Source organism: Mchenga conophoros, linkage group LG5 (genome assembly GCF_057382185.1).
Source record: "Mchenga conophoros isolate Kocher_MC1m ecotype Shallow Benthic linkage group LG5, M_conophoros_male_GT1.1, whole genome shotgun sequence".
NCBI lineage: Eukaryota > Metazoa > Chordata > Actinopteri > Cichliformes > Cichlidae > Mchenga > Mchenga conophoros.
Window position 1 is genome coordinate 32,447,639 of NC_140530.1, and position 21,429 is coordinate 32,469,067.

Sequence of the window (21,429 nt, forward strand, 5' to 3'; positions counted from 1 at the left end):
TATTTCTGCTGCAACAGGAGTGATCTCTTCCAGGATGAGAATCGAATACGTAGGCTATGAGCGATAACTAAATGGTGTGATGATGATTCACATGCTGTGCCCTTGCTAATCACTAGATCTTCAACACCTTTGTGCCAGAGAACGTCCTCACCCCCATCATCACAACACCAGATGGTGGAAGAATGAACAATCAATGTCAAAATGCACTGATGGTCTGCTAGTGGCATGCTTTGGCTCAATATCTAATTAAAGTGTTTAATATTGACTTTTCCTTTCCTTTCTTTTCCTTTCTGTTTCCCTTACATGTTGATGTGGGATGTATAAAATGATGACGCACAGGGGAGACTCACAAGTAAAAACAGCTCTGCTTGGTTGTGTTTTTACAGGATTGAGTTATCCTGCTGCCTTATTTCTGTTTTTATACTGAAAAGTTTTATGAACACTTATTTAAGAAGTACCAATACAAGTACATATATGTGCTCCAAGTTGTGCTGTAAAAGAAAAAAATAAATTAAATTAGGAAAAGACAGCATATTACTGCTGATCATTGGCTGATGCTGTTATCCCTTTTGGAGCTTCTTTATATGCCATTCCCTGCAGGTTTTTTGCTGACAACATTTTAAATCTTTGCATGTCTGAGGACTGAGCCAGGATTTGTCTGACCTTCTCAAACTTAATGAGGTTCACTGACAGGTGAGGAAAGAGGAGACAGTTTCATCCAACACAGGGACTCTGTCTCAGACTTCAAAACTTTTTTAGACAGCTAAATGGGGACAGGTTTAGCTGCCCCGTCATTAGGCTGGGCATCAGAGCAGAAGACCACCAAATGGCAGGAGTCTAGGCCATAGACTTTTACAAAGTGCACACACCTTAACTAAATATATGTAGGTGTAGTAAAAATAAGACTCATTCGGCATTCTAGTACTCTCATTTTTACTAGTTTGGAGAGCAACTTGTGACAGTTAAAAAATAAGACACACTGCTTTTGCAGTTGTTTAAGTAGTTATGACCCGCTCACTCTTTCTGGCTTCTAAACATTGTGTTTCTGTGTACGATAAACAGTGTAAAGTATGTGCAAAGCAATCGTCTGGCAGTGTCCCTGCTGTCCGTAGAGCTGCAGGAAGCTCAGAAACAATCGTTCAGACAAACATGGCACTCTGAGGCGCTCTAAATTTCACCCAAGAAATCCTGTTGGAGAAGCCCAGGAAAACTCACTTGAGTGGCATAAAACACATGTCAGCATCCTCTTTCTCTGTTGCCTTTGCAAGGACTCAAAGTGTATTTTTTTTCCTTTTGTAGGTTCTCTAACTCTGCTTTGTCTAATGGGTAAAGAACATACTTCCTATAATATTTCAGTGTTTTATTACAGAGACCGGATAGGCCAACATAACCACAACCTTCACAACATGCCTGCAGCGGTGGAGAAACAAAGCTTTCAAAAAAAGCCTTTTGTGCCAGTGTTTTGTGCTGTCATGCTAACCAGCATGGCCGGACCTAACATGGCAGAAAACAAATCAGAGCTGCAAAGCTGTCCCGTCGCATAAAGGTCCTTTGTATGCATTACAATGAACAAACATTACCTTGTTCATTTGGTGCATAAACTCTGAGGTTCAGGCTTTCAGCATACCTTAAACAGACTTAAAAACATTTATACCTTATAAGTCTTGAACAAAACAGTTTGAAGAAGAATAGCACACACAGTAAGCTTTATTGTTAACAAGCATTAACAGCACACAAAAACCTGTTTTGTCCATGAATGAGCATTATTTAATTTTCAGTGGGAATTATTTAAAAGTGTGTAAAGTACTGGTAGACTCTCACGCTACCTTACCTGACAGAGGTTGTTTTTGATTTTCAGATGTTGCAGTTTTTTGTACAGTAACATGTAATCTCAGTGTTCGTTCTGTCTGGTAGCAACAGTGTTCAGGTAAAAGTGAAACTGTATATTTCAATAAATTTAGATAAACTTTTTTTTATTGACTATTAAAATATGGAAATTCATGACAATGTTCATGCTGTCATATACTTTGCATACATTTTAAACCTATCCTCTGAGTCAACAAATAGTATGGGTGAACAGAACTTTCAATTATTGATAATTAAGATAATTTCTCCTATCCCACAAAAATGCAAAGAATATTTTCCTGGTCAGAGCTGCTAGTAAGTGAAAATGATGTTACTTTAATAAACTCTAAAAGACAGTTTGTTTCTCACTTAATAGCCACCGCGCTTTATTCAGCAACATACAACATTTAATTTCATATTAATTTCACGTTCAAACCACTCAATTAAGTACGGTACTGGCTGATCATTGATGTTTTAATCTTATGTTTGCGTGTCTGAGAGTTCTCTGACATATTATTTTATGTCTCTATATTTGTTTTTCTAGGCGGTGTGTGCATCTCCCAGTCTGTCAAAATTCCCCGGGAGCCCAAGCAAGGAGAGTTCGACAAGGTCATCCGGCGACTCAGAGAAAATCCAAATGCCAGAGTCGTCATACTTTTTGCCAATGAAGATGATATCAGGTATAACCTGGTAATAGATTAACACTTCTTTTGAAGATTAGGAAAACATGACTACAGCAGACAGCATGCAAACATGTGGGAACACAGCCGTTTCAGTGCGGGTCTGCCAGACTACTGTGTAATGAATTGCACAACAAAATCCAAGTGGAGCTGGTTGGGATGCTGACCTTATCTGTGGCAACATCTGTTTCCTCACCTTCACAGGCGGCTGCTCCATGCAGCGAAAAAGGCCAACCAGACAGGTCATTTTATCTGGGTGGGTTCAGACAGCTGGGGCTCAAAGATCTCTCCGGTTGTGCAGCAGGAGGAGATGGCAGAGGGAGCAGTCACCATCTTGCCCAAGCGTCAGTCCATCAGAGGTACAGAGATGGACATTATGCAAGCATCTGATCTCCCTGCCTTCTAAAATCATGTGCACATATCAGTGATTTATTATTTCCATGCAAGTAAAACAAAACTATTTATCTTTTACTCTTTCAGAAGACTACGTTATTTGTAATGACTTCAACACTCATTTAATCATCAAAGATGTAAAAAAGTTCAGTCAAATAAAAAACAAAAAAGAAGCAAAGTGAATGTGCACACGATATTGAATTATTGCATATACTCTAGAACACATGACAACTACGGTTCTCATATAGCGTTGCTTACACTGAGAATGACCGCATCACTGACAATGAACCGACTGATCTGTTTAGGGTTTGATCGTTACTTCATCAGTCGAACGCTGGAAAACAACAGAAGGAATATCTGGTTTGCTGAATTCTGGGAGAACAACTTCAACTGCAAACTCAGCCGTCATGCTGTGAAGAAAGGGTCCGGGCTCAAGAAGTGCACAAGTAAGATATTCTCCTGTTGAGAAAAAGCTATTCTGTGTTCTTTTTGTTTAAACTTTTACCCAACATGAAAACATTCCTCTTTTAATGTATGATGAGGGAGGTGACACATTTGGCTCATGGGGAAAGTGTTTTGACAGCATTGCCCACCTATTAAAAGTGGAACCGCTATATATTCAGTCTTCAAAATCACAGTTCATCTCACAGCTCATTTCATTGCTGCTCTATATTTCTGCTGAGTCTAGTGTGTTTATCCACACAGCTATAACAAGTGAATGGTTTAGCTCGGCTGCATGCTTAAAGCTTCGGGCTTAATGCCATACTTTATACAGCTGTAGATAGCACAATCTCTCTTGGTGGGAAAAGTCACTGCATATTTTATCATGATTTAAACCTCTATTAAGTAGTAAAACATATAACAAAATTGAAATTTTGCTTACAGTCACCCCACTTCTGCCCTATCTTGAGAACTGCAACAGGGTAAAAACTAAACCGTACTAAGTTAAATGAACCCCCCTCCCCAAAGAAAAATCCAAAACCAAAGTTCTATATAATGCAGTAGTTATAAGCTGATTAATTTAATATAGGATTTATAGCATATCTGGTGATCAGCTCTTATTAGCATTCACGCCTTGTTACTGCATTACCTTTTCTAACTGCTAAATACTCCATTATGCTCAACAGCTAGTCACCAACCGTGTCTGATGCAGGCAGCTCACTGTTGATTTTAAAGTTGTTGTTTTTTTTGCTAAAAGCAGCTACTTGGTATGGCTGCAAAAAGTTGAGAGAGGAATAAGAGTGCAACAAAACATTGAAACTGTTGGCTAGACACCTAAACGATGATCTGAAGTTGATTATAAAGCTCTGCAAAGCTGAAGGGAGGAGTATATTCAGGCTATAATTCTCTACAGGCTCAGACAAAAGACTTTTACGTTCTACGTTGTTCCACATTCGATATTTCTCGCTGTTTTTTCTTTTTCTTTTCAAAGAAAACAAACTTGCACTGTTTTAAACCCTAAATAATATCAATTATAGCATCTTTAAAAGTAATAGATTTATTTTGGAAAAGCAAAAAGCAAAAGAAACTAAGGTGATAATTAGATTCACTTTTGGAACCCAGCTTATTTCTATAGCCAGTCCCAAGCCCCAGGTAAATGGGGAAGGTTACATGAGAAAGGGTATCAGGTGTTAAAATCAAACAAGCAGATTATTGAGGCTTCCATATGCGATTTCTATACCAGATCAGTCAGGGCTAGAGTTAACAATAACTGCGGAAACGGTGTTACTGTTGGGTGAAGACAAAGAAAGGGGGAAGGTGTGTTTGTAGGTAGCAAGAGAGAAGGGAAGGTCTAAGTGGGGAGGTGAGAGCAGGGACTCTGTAGTCTGGTAAAGGGAAAGAGCTAGTTCATGTGCTGGAGAGAAGGAAGGTATATTGTTTGTGCAAGAGACCAGGTGGAAGGGAAGCAAGGACAGAAACACTGGAGGTGATTGGTAATGAGGTTATTGGATGAGACTTCAGTGGACATGTAGGTGAAGGGAACAGAGGTGATGAGGAGGTGTTGGGTACGTATAGTGTTAAGGAGAGAAATGCAAAAGGACAGATGGTTGTGGATTTTGCAAAAAGGATGGAAATGACTATGGTGAACATGAAGAAGGAACACAAAGGGATGTATAAGAATGCAAGGACGTACACATAGGTGCACTACATCTTATACAGAAGAAGCAATCTGAAACACAAGTGGAAACAAGAAGTGGAAGTGAATGAAGACATAGGCAAGGATTAAATGGTAGAAATGTTGCACAGATACTGCCATGAGGGCATTTGTCCTATTCTCTGGACAGAGTAAAGAAGACAGAGTGACGCAATGGTGGTCACATTCATAAATGCTACTGCAGGAAAGTATTTAAAGGAAGAGATTAGCAAAGAAAACATGGAAAGTAGTCGGGCTGATGAAGAAAGCTGACAGGACTACTGTGAGACTTTTTAACCAGATTGTTTAATAAAATCGTGGACAGTGAGAGGATGCCTGAGCAATAGAGAGGAAGTTTACTGGTGCTTTTCAGGAACAAGGGTGATGTGCAGAGCTGTAGTAACTACAGAGAGATAAAGTTGGCGAGCCAGATCATGAAGATATGGAAAAGAGCTGCTGAAGTTAGGTTAAGACAGTGGTTCTTAACCTTGTTGGAGGTACCGAACCCCACCAGTTTCATATGTGCAGTCATTGATCCCCTCTTTAGTGAAAAATAAAATATGATTTATTTTTTTTTTCAAATTCAAGACATAGATATGTTTTTTTACTGGTGCACAAAATGAGCCGTGCATGTCAAGGCGGAGGCTCTGCCGAACCCCTGAGACTGACTCACCGAACCCCTAGGGTTCGATCGAACCCAGGTTAAGAACCACTGGGTTAAGAAGATAGGTGATAGGTGCAAACAGCAGTATGGCTTCATGTGGAGAAAAGAGCACAGTTCCAGTGTTTGACTTAGAGTGTTGATGGAGGAGTGTAGCGAAGGTCAGAAGGAGTTTCATAGTGTATTTGTGGTCTAGAGAAAGCAAAGTGGTATACTGCATGAGAAAGCCAGGAATGGCAACGATGTGAGGATGGTGCAGGACATGTTGGTTTTGAGCTCCTTTTTTTCCAGTGGTGATGGGGAGTTTGACAGATGAGGTCAGGCACACGTCTCTGTGGAGGAGGATGATCACAGGCAATGCTGTGATCTGTAATGAGAGCATGGAGCAGGTGGAAGAGAGCCTGGAGAGGTGGAGGTATGCTTTGGAGACAAGAGAAATGAAAGTAGAAGCAAGGCAGAATACATTTGTGTAAATGATAGATGTAACAGGGAATCTACACGGAGCAGAGGAAGTGAAAATGGACAAGTATGCAACTATCAACTATCCGAGAGAGGAAAAAGACACTACAGGTTTGGTGGACACAAGTGTCAGGAGTGATTTGTGACAGTAGGATAGCAGTAAGAGTTGAAAGGGAAGTTTTGCAAGATGGCCTCTTATGATATATGGTTTGTAGACGGTGACACAAATGGAAAGATAGGAGGCTGAGCTGGAGGTGGAGGTGAGTTCAAGATGTTAAGATTTTTTGTTGGAAGTACCCAGAATGAGTATATCAGAAGAGAGAAAGTGGATATACCAGACAAAGGATGTTAAAAATTGAGCTGCCAGGGATGAGTAAAAGTGGGATATCACAGGAAAGATTCATGGAAGTCATGAAGGAGGATATGCAGAGGGTTAGTGTGACAGAAGAGGATGCAAGGGATAGGGGTGGCATGAAGGCAAGGATTTGTTGTGGTGACCCATAAAAGGAACAGGTGAAAAAAAAGAAGAAGAATTAGGTGTGTTATTGGTGGGGAAAAACTCAAGTAAGAGTTGCTGTATGCAGCCCAGCAAGCAAGAACACTGCCAAGAAACAGTCTAACATTGCTCTCGACTGTCAGGTCTTAGTGATCCCTTGAGAATCTCCCAAGTTTGAAAATTGCCACGTATAGCCTCAACCCTCGAGTGACATCAATTAATGGAAATATTTCTCCCTAACGTATGCAGAGTAGCAAAATGACTAATTAATAACTACAGCATAACACTGAAGTCTGCTGGAAAATGTAACAATACAACAGAGAAGAAACCAGAGACACAAATAAGATTTGTATGATAATGACCATCATTACAGCCAAACACTGCAGAATTGTTGCAGATTTCATGCAGTAATAATCCATATCTTCTTAATTACAGGTAGCTAGTATTGCCATTAAAGGCAGATCATCACAACTGGACTGTTAGGATCAGTTCTTTCCTCTAAAAGAAGAGTCCAAGTGATGACTCAGTGGCTTTTCAACAACCTAAAAAATTAACACTCAAATGCCCAGATTTGAATTATTTAATATGACGATAAATTTACGCTTACAAATTACTTGCATATTCTCTTTATTCTTAAAATGTGACAGTATTGTGCTTTAGAGGATCATGGAAAGCTGGATATAATAGTGCTCTGTGTCATTCTTTTGGTAATAAAAAGAAAGTTGAATTTGATTGAATTATTGTAATTTCATATAGCCCCCACTTGCCTCTGAAATAAACATATACTAAATTGAGACAGCTCACTGTGAGGACACAAAATATACAGCAGATAAAGAAGTCATAAAAACAATCACATTATGCTTCATAACATAGTTGGGAATGAGGAATAATTTGGGGGGCATACAGCATGGACAGAAAAATAGATCAGCACACAATTAGAGAACACAACGTTTAAAAAATCCCTCTCTTGAATTTACAGTTAAGAATGAGCAATTTGTCTTTAGGCGGAAACCATGCAAACTCCAAGAAATCAAAGGAAATAAAAGTAACAATCTAGCTGCTGTACGGTGAAAGCACTAACCACCGAGCCACCACTCTGCCCTGGAGCCAGATGTGTATATCCCCAATCTACATACACCAGTTTCCACACATACACTAGTATTTATAAACAAGACTGTGTCGTGACAGCGTGCGTACAATACTTCCACACTGGCTTTATATGGCGGTAATCCACACATCAGTGGCTGGGCTGAGTTTCACATGCTGCAGCATTATGAGTAAGAGAAAGAAAAACATCAAAGACAGAATCTGGGCAGGATTTGGAGTCGGCGCATTGCTTTACATGTACAGTAACATTTATGAATGTGAGCACAGTCATTTTCTGAAATAGTGACCTGACTGGCAAAGTTTACTTTGCTTTTATTTCTTATTTCTTCAGCCCTTCAGTTAATGCTAATTCAAAATTTATAGATCTAGATAGCTTTTAATGTTAAACCCCCCCCCCCCCCCCCCCCCCCCCCCCCCCCCCAAAAAAAAACCCATGAAGTGCCTCGTTAGGTTGACAGCACTCATCGGGACTGCAGCAGCAGAAAGAAACAAAACAAAATACAGTACACTGCTTGAATGGGTGGCGGACAATAGGAGTACATGATTCTCTTACTAATGATGGAATTTGTGTTGAAAATGCATGCTATCTTCACTCAGTTCAGCTGTTGTGAGGCCACAGGTTAATGTTACACTCTTCATTGTCTTTATTCTTTTCATTTTTTTATATTTAGTTCTTATGAGGAACCAGCTTTACTTTTTCTTCTGGCAATTTTTGGTTGCAAAAAACAAACAAACTGATTTTGTTGCAGGGAGGGGGGAATCCCTCTTAGTGCACTTCAGTAGTGCCATAAATCACAAAATGCTCCAAACCAGCAGGCTTTGTGGAGGTGGGATTTACAGCATGACTAAATTAGATTTTTAAGGTGGTTGTACGTTGTCTTACAATGCTATATGCATCGGTCACAGCTGTGCATTACCCTACGATATAACATGAATAATATAGACTAATTTATTTATTTATTTATTTGTGAAAGATTTCCAAAGATTTTACCATGCTATTTATTGCATGGTAAAATTTGAAGTGACTGTAATAGACCACTCAGTCAAGAGGACTTTGTGGCAGTGCAAAATTTACAGCTTACTTTTCTAAATGTGATGAAGAACTCTGATTTGTCAGGTAGTTAACTGCCAGAGGAGACATTCCCATTTAGATATATTACCTCTAAACAGTTTCTCAATTAACTCTATGAAAAATATACTTGATATGAGACCCCAGCTGATACAGGATTCTCAAGACTGATATCGATATTAAGCAATTTAAAAATCCCATTATATCAGTCCATATTTTTTTATGTGAAGCTATTTAAGTTATTACTAAGATAATATAACAGTGCAGTTTTATAAATAAACTTATCATCACAACAAGTCCTAGGTTAATTAATTATGCTCTACTCCTCAGCTTGTTGTTGTGTTTGTGGCCACACCTTTTGGCAACAGGGAAGTTGCAGAATACCCCCTGGTGGACAAACTATGTAATGCAACACTCAGGACATGGTTGAAGGGTGTTTCTCCCATCTCGTCTTCACATCATTTATCAGTTGGTATAAATGGCAACACAAATATACTGACAAATAATAATATTTGTTTTGTAATATAGCAGTTGGACTACCTGATATACTACTAAATCGCTATACATTACTTTGTATTGCAAATGTTGAATTGACTTATTTTGCATCTTTTACCTTAATGTTTCCAAATTTTCTTCAACCACTGACAGTGGAGTGTTACGTTTCGGTGTTGTCAGTGTGTTGTTTTTGGCGTGACTGTTATGTGTTTCCTGTTTTACTTTGAAAGTCTGTGTTATCTTAGTCTTTTCAGTTTACGTTTCCCTGTCTCGTCAGTTCTGAGTTGCCCCAGCTGTGTTTCCCTCTTGTTGTCCATTTTCCTGATTCCTCCCTCTAGGTATTTAAACCCTGTGTTTCAGTGTGTCATGGTCGCGATCTCCCCCGTGTTGTAAATAGTTTGGTGTTTTGTTGTAAATAAATAGTTTGTTGTAAATAGATTTGTCAATACTTTCGTTTCGGGATTTTGGTGGTGAGCTTTAGTGGGGTTTTTTGTGTGTGTTTTTTTTTCTTTATTTTTACTTTTTTCGTGTTGCACTCCGGTTGCCTAGGCCGGGGTGTAACATGGAGGTACAGTAAAACCTGCTTTTCTTCCTTTGTTGAGCATAAGAAGTCATAACAACTACACCAAAGCAAAGCAATTCTGACGTACGGTGTAAATGGGCATGTTGACATGCAATTATGCGTGATTGTGGATGATCATGCCACTTACCTCTGCTGTACTAATGTGTATAATAACATGTAATGATAAAAGACAAGGACCCCTGTGCTGAGACTCTAGAGAATCTTAATGTTTATTTATTTGTAGATAAAGGGCAGGGTTGGTAAAACAATAAATAACTGAAACAGCCCTGGTGAAACAGTACAAACAAAATACACCAGAGACATACTTTTACTCAAGGGGTGAGCTGCAGAACCAACAGCTGGTGCTGTGTTCACAGGCAATAAAACCCAACACAGAGGGTTACATTCAGGGCATCACTCAGGTGGATAAGATAGTACTGATGGATCAATTTGTCTACTGATTGGCTACACTGACCTGCCCACCCCCCCAAGAGGAAATGTTGCCAAGAACAAAAAAACTAGATAACTCCAGTGACCCTCTGGGAGTCTGCAGTCTGATCAACACCATGGCCAACACTCATACCATGTTTTCATTTCCTTATATAAATGAGATGGAAAACATGGCACATTGTTTATGTTTGGGAGCAAATGTATTTCCATTTATTCTTCTTTGTGTCTTGAAATATCTGTAGTAGTTTAATACTGAATGTTGAATACCGATCTAGATTGATATTAACACATGGGTCTGGGGGAAGATTTACAATATATGTTTTGAATTAGTGTTTTGTGGTAAAAATTGCAAATAAACAAACCACCCTGTTTCCTCCCTCCCAAGTTATAGAAGATAAGCCAGTTGGTAATCTAAATATTTCTTAATGTCACAAAATCCTGTGCAGACCAAAACAAAACAAAATGTCAAACTGTTTATTAATACTGTCTGACTTTCCAGCTCTGTCTGTGGCACTCCATAGTCCTTGTGTTTCTTGTAGATGATGCAGACCTTTAAAACTCATCAGGTCGCATTGTTTTTGTTTTGTTTTTTGAAAAACAAAACAAAACAAAAGGCCAAATCATTTCTTAAAATAGCTGGGTACTGCATTTTTGAGCAATTACAGCAACAGAGTTTATTATAATGAAGTAAGGGAGCATTAATGTGGCTTATTTTGTTGGGTTATTTTCTGCAACCAAAACAGGCTTAATACACCTTGGTACTTATTTGGCAGGTCTCTGGAAATCTATTCTCTAACACAATTTTCCCAAAGATATTCCTTAACTTTGCATTCTGATAAAGGTTATGAGTACTGGCCCAAAATTTCCCTGAGGTGACCCTTCATGCATTATCAGAAGGAACCGCTCTGATCAGGATAGAAATTTTCATCAAAGTAAAGGTGATCACTCGGCCCTGTACTTATTTGCAGTGACCCTTGCAGCGACCTCTCACTCCCTCAGACACACACACACTATAACAAAGTTACTGAATTCATCACTGTAGAGATCAAGGTTAGTTTAGTTTTTGATCAGAGATATCAAAGCTCTGTTTTATGTTATGGGATTTGCTGAATTTATAAATCTATAGAGAATCTCCAGTTTAATCCTTAAAAATAAAGATGCTCTGCTTCAAAATGTAAATGTGTGTTTTATCTGCAAGGTGGATTCAATCAATGAAACCAAAACTATAAATGGGGAAAAACTGTTATACGAGGAAGTGTTCCACAACGAGACAAGGAAAAAGAGCAAATGAAGCAAACATATAATGATTGTTATCTACCAATAAAACCAATGATGATCTTTAATGATTATTTGTACTCTCAATGATTATGCACTAGAAATATTTTTAGCCTTCAGTTGCTGCAGAAGCTAAATTAATAGCTCTGAAAATACCCACATTGACATCGTTAAGTTTATCTCTATACTAGGAGTGAGTGTTGTATAGGCACCTGCATCTCACACTAAGTAGCTGTTCTTCTATCACTTGTCTCGCTCATTACAGACATTTTAGTATTAAACTTCCCTATCAGCTCTGCTTCACAGGGAGTGAGAGTCTCACAGAATTTGTTTGAGGTTAAAGTATGACACTTGAGCTGCCTCTTCACTGGTGGGGAGCTTTGCAGTGTCCCTGTGGCAGCTGTGCAAAAACCACATGGGGCATGCTGCAGAATTATCAGTGTCCTGAGAGGGTTAGACTGCTTAGTGTGATCAAAGGATAAGGAGGGCATGAGTGACTGAAGAAAAAAAGTGAGACTTGTCTTTTATCTGGGAATGAAGGAGATGTAAAACTGATATTGATTAATGTTGAGAGGAGAGGGGAGGTAGAGCAGGGACCCATTTCGCTGGCTGTGTGTTTCGCCTCTGTATTAACGATGTGAGCGGAACAGCACAGAGAAAGTAATGCAGATAAACCGCGCATGTGCTCTCACATCCAACCATCTATTTTTATACTGCTCACCCTAAACAGCGTTCCAGGGTGACTAGGGGGGTTTTCAGCCTTCTCTGGGTAAGAGATGGGGAATATATTGGACAGCTTGCCCTTTTATTACAAAAAGGATTTTGTAAAAAGTAATTGAATTCATTGTGGAAATAGATTAAATTATTTTAGGAAGCAGAAAATCTCTGATCAGTGGTGTGATGGAGAGTTTAAATAGTTTAAAATTTAAAGCCTACCCTTGAGTTGATTCCAAGCGTGAGAACATGAAAAAGACGATACAACTAATACAACTATTAATCAGTAAATAGCAATTACATTTAATTAGTTAGAAATTTGACTGGGGTAGGTTTTGAAATCTGTTTGCTAATATGATGTAACCAAATAGGTTATTTGCATATACACTAATTGGCCACTTTAATAGGTGCACCTGAGTTGGACTCCACTTCAGCCTAATCCAGGTCAACCCCAATCCTGGACTGGGTTTGCCTCGAGAACTGCCCTAATTCTTCATATTCAACAAGGTGACAGGAAACATTGCTCTGAGATTCTGGTCCATATTGACATAATAGCATCACACAGTTGCTCCAGATTTGTCAACTGCACAACCATCCAGCAAATCTTTGTTTCACCACATCCCAATGCAGCTCACTATTAGATTAGATCTAGAGACTCTGGAGGCATTTTGAGGACAATGGATTCTTTGTCATGTTCAAGAGACACGTTTGAGATGAGCTTTGTGACATGGAACATTATCCAACTGCAAGCAGCCATCAGAAGATGGGTAGACTGCGGTCAGAAAGGGATAAACACAGACAATATTCAGGAAGGCTGTGGGGTTTAAACATTGTTCAGTTGGTTCTGAGGGGCTCAAAAGGTACCATTTGTTGGTTACACTGTTGTTTATTACATTGTTGTGACTTATCAATGGCTTTGTGGGTGATAAAACCAGCTGTGACATGTTTATTGAACATTAATACAGTATAGTTGTAAAATGATTATTTTTTTTTTAAATCAGTGTTAATATTGAAATTACATTTGCTTGAAGTTGCATTTTAATTATTTGCTTCAATAACCAATTTTTTGAGTTTTCTTTTTTGAGTATTAATCCAATAACAGTTTTTTAAATGTGATATCATATTTGTTATCATTTTTGATATTTTTTTAATATACTTTAAATTACTATTTCTGTTTGACTGAAAACATACACACAACAGCACATTTTTAGTCCGACATGAATTGAGACTTTAGCTCTACAATCACGTATAGGAAAATTCACAGAAAATGTGAAATGAAGGTGCGTGACACATGTCAGCAGCGTCACATTAACTTAAAAGATGGTCCGATTGCCTCAGTGGATTGGATGGCCTGCAGCCGGTCGTAAGCTGAAAAATAGGTCAAAGGTTTTGTGCCCACACTGTCTGTCACATAATGTCTTGTGTTTCACCTCAGTGGAAGACACCCACACTCAGCTTCTGCTTTGCTTAATCTAAAAGGATTTCTCTGAAAGCAAAACGCCAGCTTGGAAAAGTTGTGCGAGAGTGCCAAAATGCCAATGAGGAGTTAGCTACAAAGAGAGACAGAAGGAAAAAGGGAAACTGTCTTATGGAGAAGAGACAATACAAAGTTAGTGTGGGTGGCCTGCCAAGACTGAGAGAGAAATATCACTCTCACACCCACTCTGGCTCACAGGATTCCCCACGGCATAAGCATGGCGGCCAAACTGTGACAATCTCTGTCCAATCAAGGCCCTGTGGCCCTTAATTACTGAGCCGTAACCTCCAACAATAATTCATGCATTTTCAAAAGCTCATGAGATAATCTGAGACTTAAAACCCCTTTGGTCTGCAGTGAGGAGCTGGAGATCTAGCAAATGAAAGATGGCTAACAGAAGGAGACCTTTGCTGATTTGGAGGCTAGCACTCTCTCGGATTGAAGTAGCTGCCGAAAATAGCTTGCACCTCAAGAGGATAGTTGTTGCATGATAATGTTTAGGAAAAAGTTTACTTGTGAAAGCTGTATATCGGCATGTCCAAAAGTATCAGATAACCACATAGTCACAAAAAACTGTTCTAGCCTGTATATGGTTGAGGTTTGTTAAGGTGGCTTTTAATATTGATATTGATCATTTGTAGTTCATTAGTTCACATCGGTTCTGACAGTATAATGTCTTTCTTGTTATTAAGCCGTATTTGTTTGAACAATTATATGAAGGGGAGGCACCAACTGTGGAATTTTCAACCAATACCAATGTTTTATATAAAAAATTTTTTTTATTTTTTATGTTTAAGAAATTTTGTGACTTTAACTTGTTGTATTTGTGGCATCCTATTAGAGTACTACATTCGGATTCAGTGAGCTCTTTAAAACAACCTATTCTTTCACAAATGTTTAGAAAAACTGACTACATCCTTGGTGCTTGGTCTGTGGCAATGAGACTGAAAACACCTGATTTAAAAGATTAAGAGATGTTTAGTATAATGCAGGTCTGTCCATTTTTATTTTTGAAAATCATTCACTGCATTACAGTAAACTCTACTTTTAAATAGAGTCAGGTTTTGGCATGGCTTAGGTTTTGATTTAGTTACTCTCTGTCCTATGGCAAAATTGGTTTAACTTACTTTTTGTCATGTTTAAAAAGACTCTAGTTTACTAATGCATTAACCTAGAATTTAACCAAATTACTTACTGAAATATACTGAAAAATATGGAAGTAAGTTAAGAAGCTCTATAGCATCAAGTATTTTTTTCAACCAACAATATGGAAATTATTGTGTGAGTATCAGCAGCTCATTCCCTGCTGTGTGCTTATTAACTTGCAAAGCCTAATTGAATTCTATGCAGCTCTATCATTAGCTTATCCCTAGTAATTAGTCTATTGTAAATCTTAATTGAACACACCTGCTTTTAATAATGGCTAATGCACATACAGGAGATTTACATAGAAACAGCTTTAAGACTTCATGCATGTGAGCAGACAGCCGAAGTTAGGATTGGCACGTTGTATCTCCTTAGACCCCACCTCCTCACAGCAATTAACAATCACAAAAACCTCTGGAACAACCTGAGCCAGGATTAATAAACTCCTATCACGAGTTATTACATTGAGCCCATAAGGGGATTATCCCTGTCCTGTGAATGGATGTCTCTATTTCCTGCTTCTTTGGGTCTTCTAAATTGAACCAGGCAATAAATACTGAATTCAGAGTTGGACACTCAGTCAAGAAGGTAAAGAATACAAAAAATTGATCAAATTGGAAGAACTGTTTAAAGCAACTAATGAAAAATAGCATGAGGCATATTTTTAAAATTTGTAGAATAGAAATGCAGGCCCAAAACATAATGCTCACGAAAATCACACAGAGGGAACTCTACTACTCCTTCAGAAGATATAAGAAAGACTCTTCATTTTTAACAGATGAGATTTCCCAGAGGAGAAGACCTTGCACTCCAGATATTAGAATTGATTTGGTCCTCTGCAGCGATCCAGATATTTACTTTCTAGCTAATTGCAAGAGGCAACACCATTCAGTACATAAAAAATAAGACTCACTGAGGAGCAATGCATTTTCTTCTGTCTTTTGGACTGATGCCACACCCTTCGTTTAAAAGGTTTAGCTCATTCCAAGTAGCGTGAACACAATTGTCTTATCTAAAAGCTGCCATCCAGAGTGGGGATGACACAGAAGACAAGTGTTGAGAAGATAAGTTTTCCTGACTATTGGCACACATCAGTAGTATCTTCATCAAGTTACTTTATAAATTAGTTTCAAGATGGATTTTTTTTTTTTGCTATAATTGTGCATATTAATTGTCTAGAACAGGCACTGAATATGCAACTTTATCATCGGCCTTCTTTAAACAAGTGTCAGAGACAAACTCACAAGTAGATAATTCTTTAAGCTGGATCCACTCATGGAAACCGCTCATGCCTTTAAATGAATACAGTTTTCTTAATTGCATGATGTGGCTGATAGAGCTACAGATTTTTTGCCTGATTGAGTCGTTTAAATCTACTTGTAAAATCTTTTTTCTGTCTCAAACATGATTGCTTGACTACATGGATACTAATACTGGACTCAACCTTGTCCTTGACATGGTGACCAAACCAAATGAATGACTGCAGATCATTACATATATCACTTACCACGATTTGAATTATTTCATGAATTCTTTTAACCAATTAATACTTATAAAACCACACACATGCATCTGTCTATGTCTTTCAGATCAGGAGCGAATCGGAAAGGACTCGCAATATGAGCAGGAAGGAAAGGTACAGTTTGTTATTGATGCCGTCTATGCAATGGCTCATGCCTTGCACAACATGCACAAGGAGCTGTGCCCGGGCAAGGTTGGTCTCTGCGCTAAAATGGACCCCATAAATGGCACTCATCTGCTGAAGCATATTCGTCGTCTCAACTTTTCAGGTCAGTTATAGACACTCAAATATACACTTTTAGGGTCATTTGGTATTAGTTTTGAATTGACAACATCTTATGTCAATTAAAGTTTATTAGAATAAGTTTTATGAATCAGTGATGGGTTACATCACGTGTTACAGGGCCCTTTTTGGCAGCTGTCATTCTCGTATTTAAGTGGCACATTCTGTTACCAAATGCAAGTTTTTATGTTAAAAGGCTAACTGGTAATTCGAAAAGCCTTTTTGAAAAACCCTTGTGGCAGAGCTGAAAGGGTTTTGAGAAGCAGGTGTTTTTTGAGAAACAAATGCTTTAGTGGTCCTCAACCGCCCGCTTATAAATGGTTAAAAAAAGAAGAAAAAAAGTGGTATGGAGAGAATGGACAGATCAATCCAGGTTTGAAGTCTTTGGATAAAAGGTCTGTGAGGCTGTGAATGCTAAAAAGAGATGATTCTTCTCTTCTTTCAATTGCAGAACAATGTTTTATATATGACTGCTATATATTTCCCACTGACTTTGTAGGAAACTCAATGCACATTTTCTACAAACTTCACATTTTTCATGTTAAATGTGAAGTTTTAAGGTTGAAAATGTGTGCTGTGAAAGATGCAAGCAATGTAGGATTACAAACATACATTGCTTATAGAAGTTCAATGGCCATCCGAGGTCTGTGTTTGAGGGTTAAAATGATAAGTACTTGACTTTCACATTATTAGAATTATTTTTTTTCGACACAACCATACAGTTTGAAGAACATTGTCTTACATTGAGATGCCATATATGGCTCCCGACCCAGCACACAACTTACTTTCCCCCCTCTACTGTATGACCTATTTCCCAACTCTTTATGTAGCATTACATTAAACCCAGTTATCAGTCAAGTTCACATTCATGACTGGCATATTAATAATTGACTGCTTTCACACAAAGAGCAGTGATCCAGAGTTTCATTATATAGTCAGCCTTTTTAAAGCAAAGCTGTTTAACGCAATTATAATTCTTTCATAGAGACTTGAGTATGCAGTGTTTGCACAGATAAATTATTCATTTGAACTCATGCTCTTCAAGCTAATTTGTCATTTTAATATCTAGTTATTACATTGGCAGAATGTCAATTTAATGTTTAATTCACATTTGGGAAGTAAATTTATATTTTTAATTTCAAAATAATTTGATTGGGTGATTCTGCAGGTTTTGGTATCATTAAACCTGCTTTTGAACATACAGTCAACATTTTGGGGTTATGACATAGTCTTTAGCTGCATTGCCCAAAGTCAGTTTTAGATGCATTGTTAAATCCATGTTTACAAGCTTGAAACAACCTACTTATAAAAAATAGCACTAGAGCACTACTAGGTTGCCACATAGACCCTAAGTGTGGCAATAAATGGGGACACTTTTTTTTTTTTATTGGCCTAAAAAGCTTTTACTTAAGTGGTGTCAGTAATCACTACTGACTTCTGTGCTGAGTTATCTGGGCCAAAATGTTGCTTGTTAGAGTAAAGCAGTGTAAACTCCTGAAATCTGCTACCACTATTACAATGCCATAGTTGATGAATTGAAATCATAACTGAGCACAATTACGCCACTGATGGACATAAAGCTAGTTCCTTGTAATACTTCAGCAGGAGTCAGTGGTTTTTAGGCAACAAGCACCATGCCTGCGGCATTATTACCAAAGCAGGACTGTGTACAGTATTCAGTAAAATGTAATTTTTACTTTCGCAAATATAGTACTGTGCAAAAGTTTCAAGTCACCCCCCTTTACTTTTTTACAATTGTTTTACTTTCAAGGAAATAGATTTTCTTGTAATTCGTTAAAGTGGTTTTGAGCAATAGTTCTCCAGGTGTTCTTGAGGTCTATCAAAGTGTGAGGTTTTTGGTTTGTTTTTTTTTTTAGCTTTTTTTTGACATTGTCTGCTTTTTTTTAGTCATATTAAAATCATTCAAGCACTGAAAAGGAGTCATTAGCTGAAAACTTGGCATGGTTTGCAGTGTGTCCTTAAAAAAAGGGGGAAATTGGACAAATAGATGACAAAAGAAGTGGTCAGCCTAAAGAAAATTGATCTACAACAGTTGCACTGTATCTGAAACTTGTGTCCTTAACAAATTGGGGAAAAAAATCCAACAAAGATGTGACACAGGACCTGAGAAACGCATCTGGCCCTTGAGTTGATCCATCTATTTTTTCACCGAAGCCTAATCAGAAATGGTCTTAGTGGAAGAGTGGCTATCAAGAAGGCTTTCTTAAGGAGGAGAAACAGGGAGAAAAGGCTGACGAATGTCAAGTCACGCAAGAACTGGACTGGAAATCAATGTCTAAAAGTCTTATGGAGGGATGCATCCAAATGTAATATTTTTAAACTAAATCGTTATCAATATGTACGAGGTTAGGAGAGAGGTACATCACTGAGTGTCTGCAGCTATCTATAGAAGATGGTGAAGGTTCTGTCATGGTTTGGTAGTGCATTTCAGTAAATGGTGTTGGGGATCCTGTCAAAATTAATGGAATGATAAATGCAGGTCAGATTTTGATCCACCAAGCAATTTGATTGGCAGTGACCAAATTTTTAGATAAACTTTTCTATTTATTTCTACTTTTCTATTTTCTATAGCTTTTCTGGTCAGAGGGCCCGGTGGCGCCAGTGTCCGGCAGCCTCGCCTCTGTCAGTGTGCCCCAGGGTGGCTGTGGCTACAGTGTACCTTGCCATCACCTGTGTGTGAATGTGTGTGAATGGGTAGATGACTGGATGTGTAAAGTGCTTTGGGGTCCTTAGGGACTAGTAAAGCACTATATAAATACAGGCCATTTACCATTTTTACCATTTATCTGTCTATTTCGAACATCTGGGCGATCGTGGCTCAAGAGTGTGGAGTTCGCCTTGTAATCGGAAGGTTGCCGGTTCGAGCCCCGGCTCGGACAGTCTCGGTCGTTGTGTCCTTGGGCAAGACACTTCACCTACCGCCTACTGGTGTTGGCCAGAAGGGCTGATGGCGCAATATGGCAGCCTCGCTTCTGTCAGTGTACCCCAGGGCAGCTGTGGCTACAACTGTAGCTTGCCTCTACCAGTGTGTGAATGGGTGGATGACTGGGTGTGTAAAGCGCTTTGGGGTCCCTAGGGGGGACAGGTAAAAGCGCTATACAAATACAGACCATTTACCATGCAAATATAAATAAAATTACAAGCAAAGTTTTCATGAATATCACCATCTACACAACGTTTATGCTTGAAACCTTTTTCAGCATAATAATGATTCAAAACACGCTGCCAATGCAATACTTTGATAGATAACACATACAATGGACGTTATCACTCGTGGATTAGTCTCCCTAGAGCCCGGATCTCAGAATTGTTGAAGCAGTGTGGGTTCATGTTGAAAGAGAACAAAAGGCAGGCAATTCCTGAGGACAACTTCAAGGCAGCCTGCCTAAGAGAATTCAGGATCATTAGAATTGTAGACACTCTGTCTTTGTCTTAAATACAGTATATCTTGATATCTGGAGTACAAGGTCTTCTCCTCTGGGAAATACAGTAAGAAATGAGGAGTGATTCAAGAGTTTTGCACAAGAGCAACCTTTTTAAAATCTTATTACATAATTCCTCAACACAATTTTTTGCATCAGTTCAGCTCTTTTCACCCTATTTATGATATATTGATGTAAAGTACTGATTACAATCTCCTGGCTTAGTAGTAAATCAGGTGCCCTTAGCACTGCTCCACACCAGCTGAGCTGCTCAGGATCCAATAATGTTAGATAAAAACAACTCGCAACATGCAGTATGTTGTTGAAAGTGGTTCTCGTGATCTGATGTAAAACAGCTTCTGTAGTTTTCTTTTCATCCCAGACAAACAGGTTCTGATAGTTTCTGTCTAGACAAATCATGTTTATGTCATTGTCTAGACAGTGATGTGTCCAATTTCGTATGCTGTATATAGACCAGTAAGCCTGGAGGTTCAAAGGCAACCACTCTTGAATTTAATGCAACTTCTGTTTCTCCCTTTTAGAGCTGATGTTTGGATGCTCCTACAAGAAATGACATTTTCGACCATGGGAAACAAGACATTGAATTAAAATTGACATATTGAATATATAAGAACTGTATGATGGAATAGCATGTTAGTAATGTGTGTGCATTATAAGTGCATCCACAATCATTTCAAACATTTATTTAATTGGGCTGTTTGTAAAGTAATGATTGAGAGATGCTCTCTGTAAAAATTGGTTTCAACAGGGTTTTAGCCTGTGAGCAGGGACAGAAAACTCCTGTGCAGTAAGCACTTTTGAGCTGAATTTTGTTCTTAGCAGGGAGACTATATTCAGACCAGAGGGGTTGCCTTGAGGTTACGCTACACTTCATCTAATTGCATCAGCTCACAGTAGTATATTGAACTTGTCCAGATACATAAAACAGCCCAACAGCTGAGACTGTACTTACTGGCCAGTGTACAAAAACTTCAAAGATAATATTTATCTCTGTGTTGGGATATTAGCATGTTACTCAGCAGTAAATACACTGAGCAGTTGTCCTGCTTCTTCCTACAAATTGACAGAAATGTATGTGAAAGTAGGTCATTCTTTGTTGTGATGAATCATTCTTGAGGCCGAGCCAGCAAGAATCTATTGTTACACATTTCTGTTTATTGTAAGCAGTTTCAGCAGATATCTTCTAAAAATAATTCTA

General features: G+C 38.5%; 1 protein-coding gene across 5 annotated transcripts in view; it reads left to right on the forward strand.

Moving 5' to 3' along the window:
• LOC146574897 (metabotropic glutamate receptor 4-like) overlaps positions 1 to 21,429 on the forward strand; it is a 198,429-nt gene that overhangs the window by 150,611 nt on the left and 26,389 nt on the right. For 4 of the 5 annotated variants that reach the window (XR_014892510.1, XM_085274948.1, XM_085274950.1 and 1 more), the window contains exons 4-7: positions 2,390 to 2,525; positions 2,730 to 2,884; positions 3,224 to 3,364; positions 16,553 to 16,753. Coding sequence is in view for 4 of the 5 variants with exons in the window: in XM_085274948.1 (XP_085131074.1) it covers positions 2,390 to 2,525; positions 2,730 to 2,884; positions 3,224 to 3,364; positions 16,553 to 16,753 (633 nt within the window). In the remaining variant the exon portion in view is untranslated. The remainder of the gene's footprint in view (positions 1 to 2,389; positions 2,526 to 2,729; positions 2,885 to 3,223; positions 3,365 to 16,552; positions 16,754 to 21,429) is intronic. The other variant, XM_085274951.1, reaches the window with a different exon arrangement.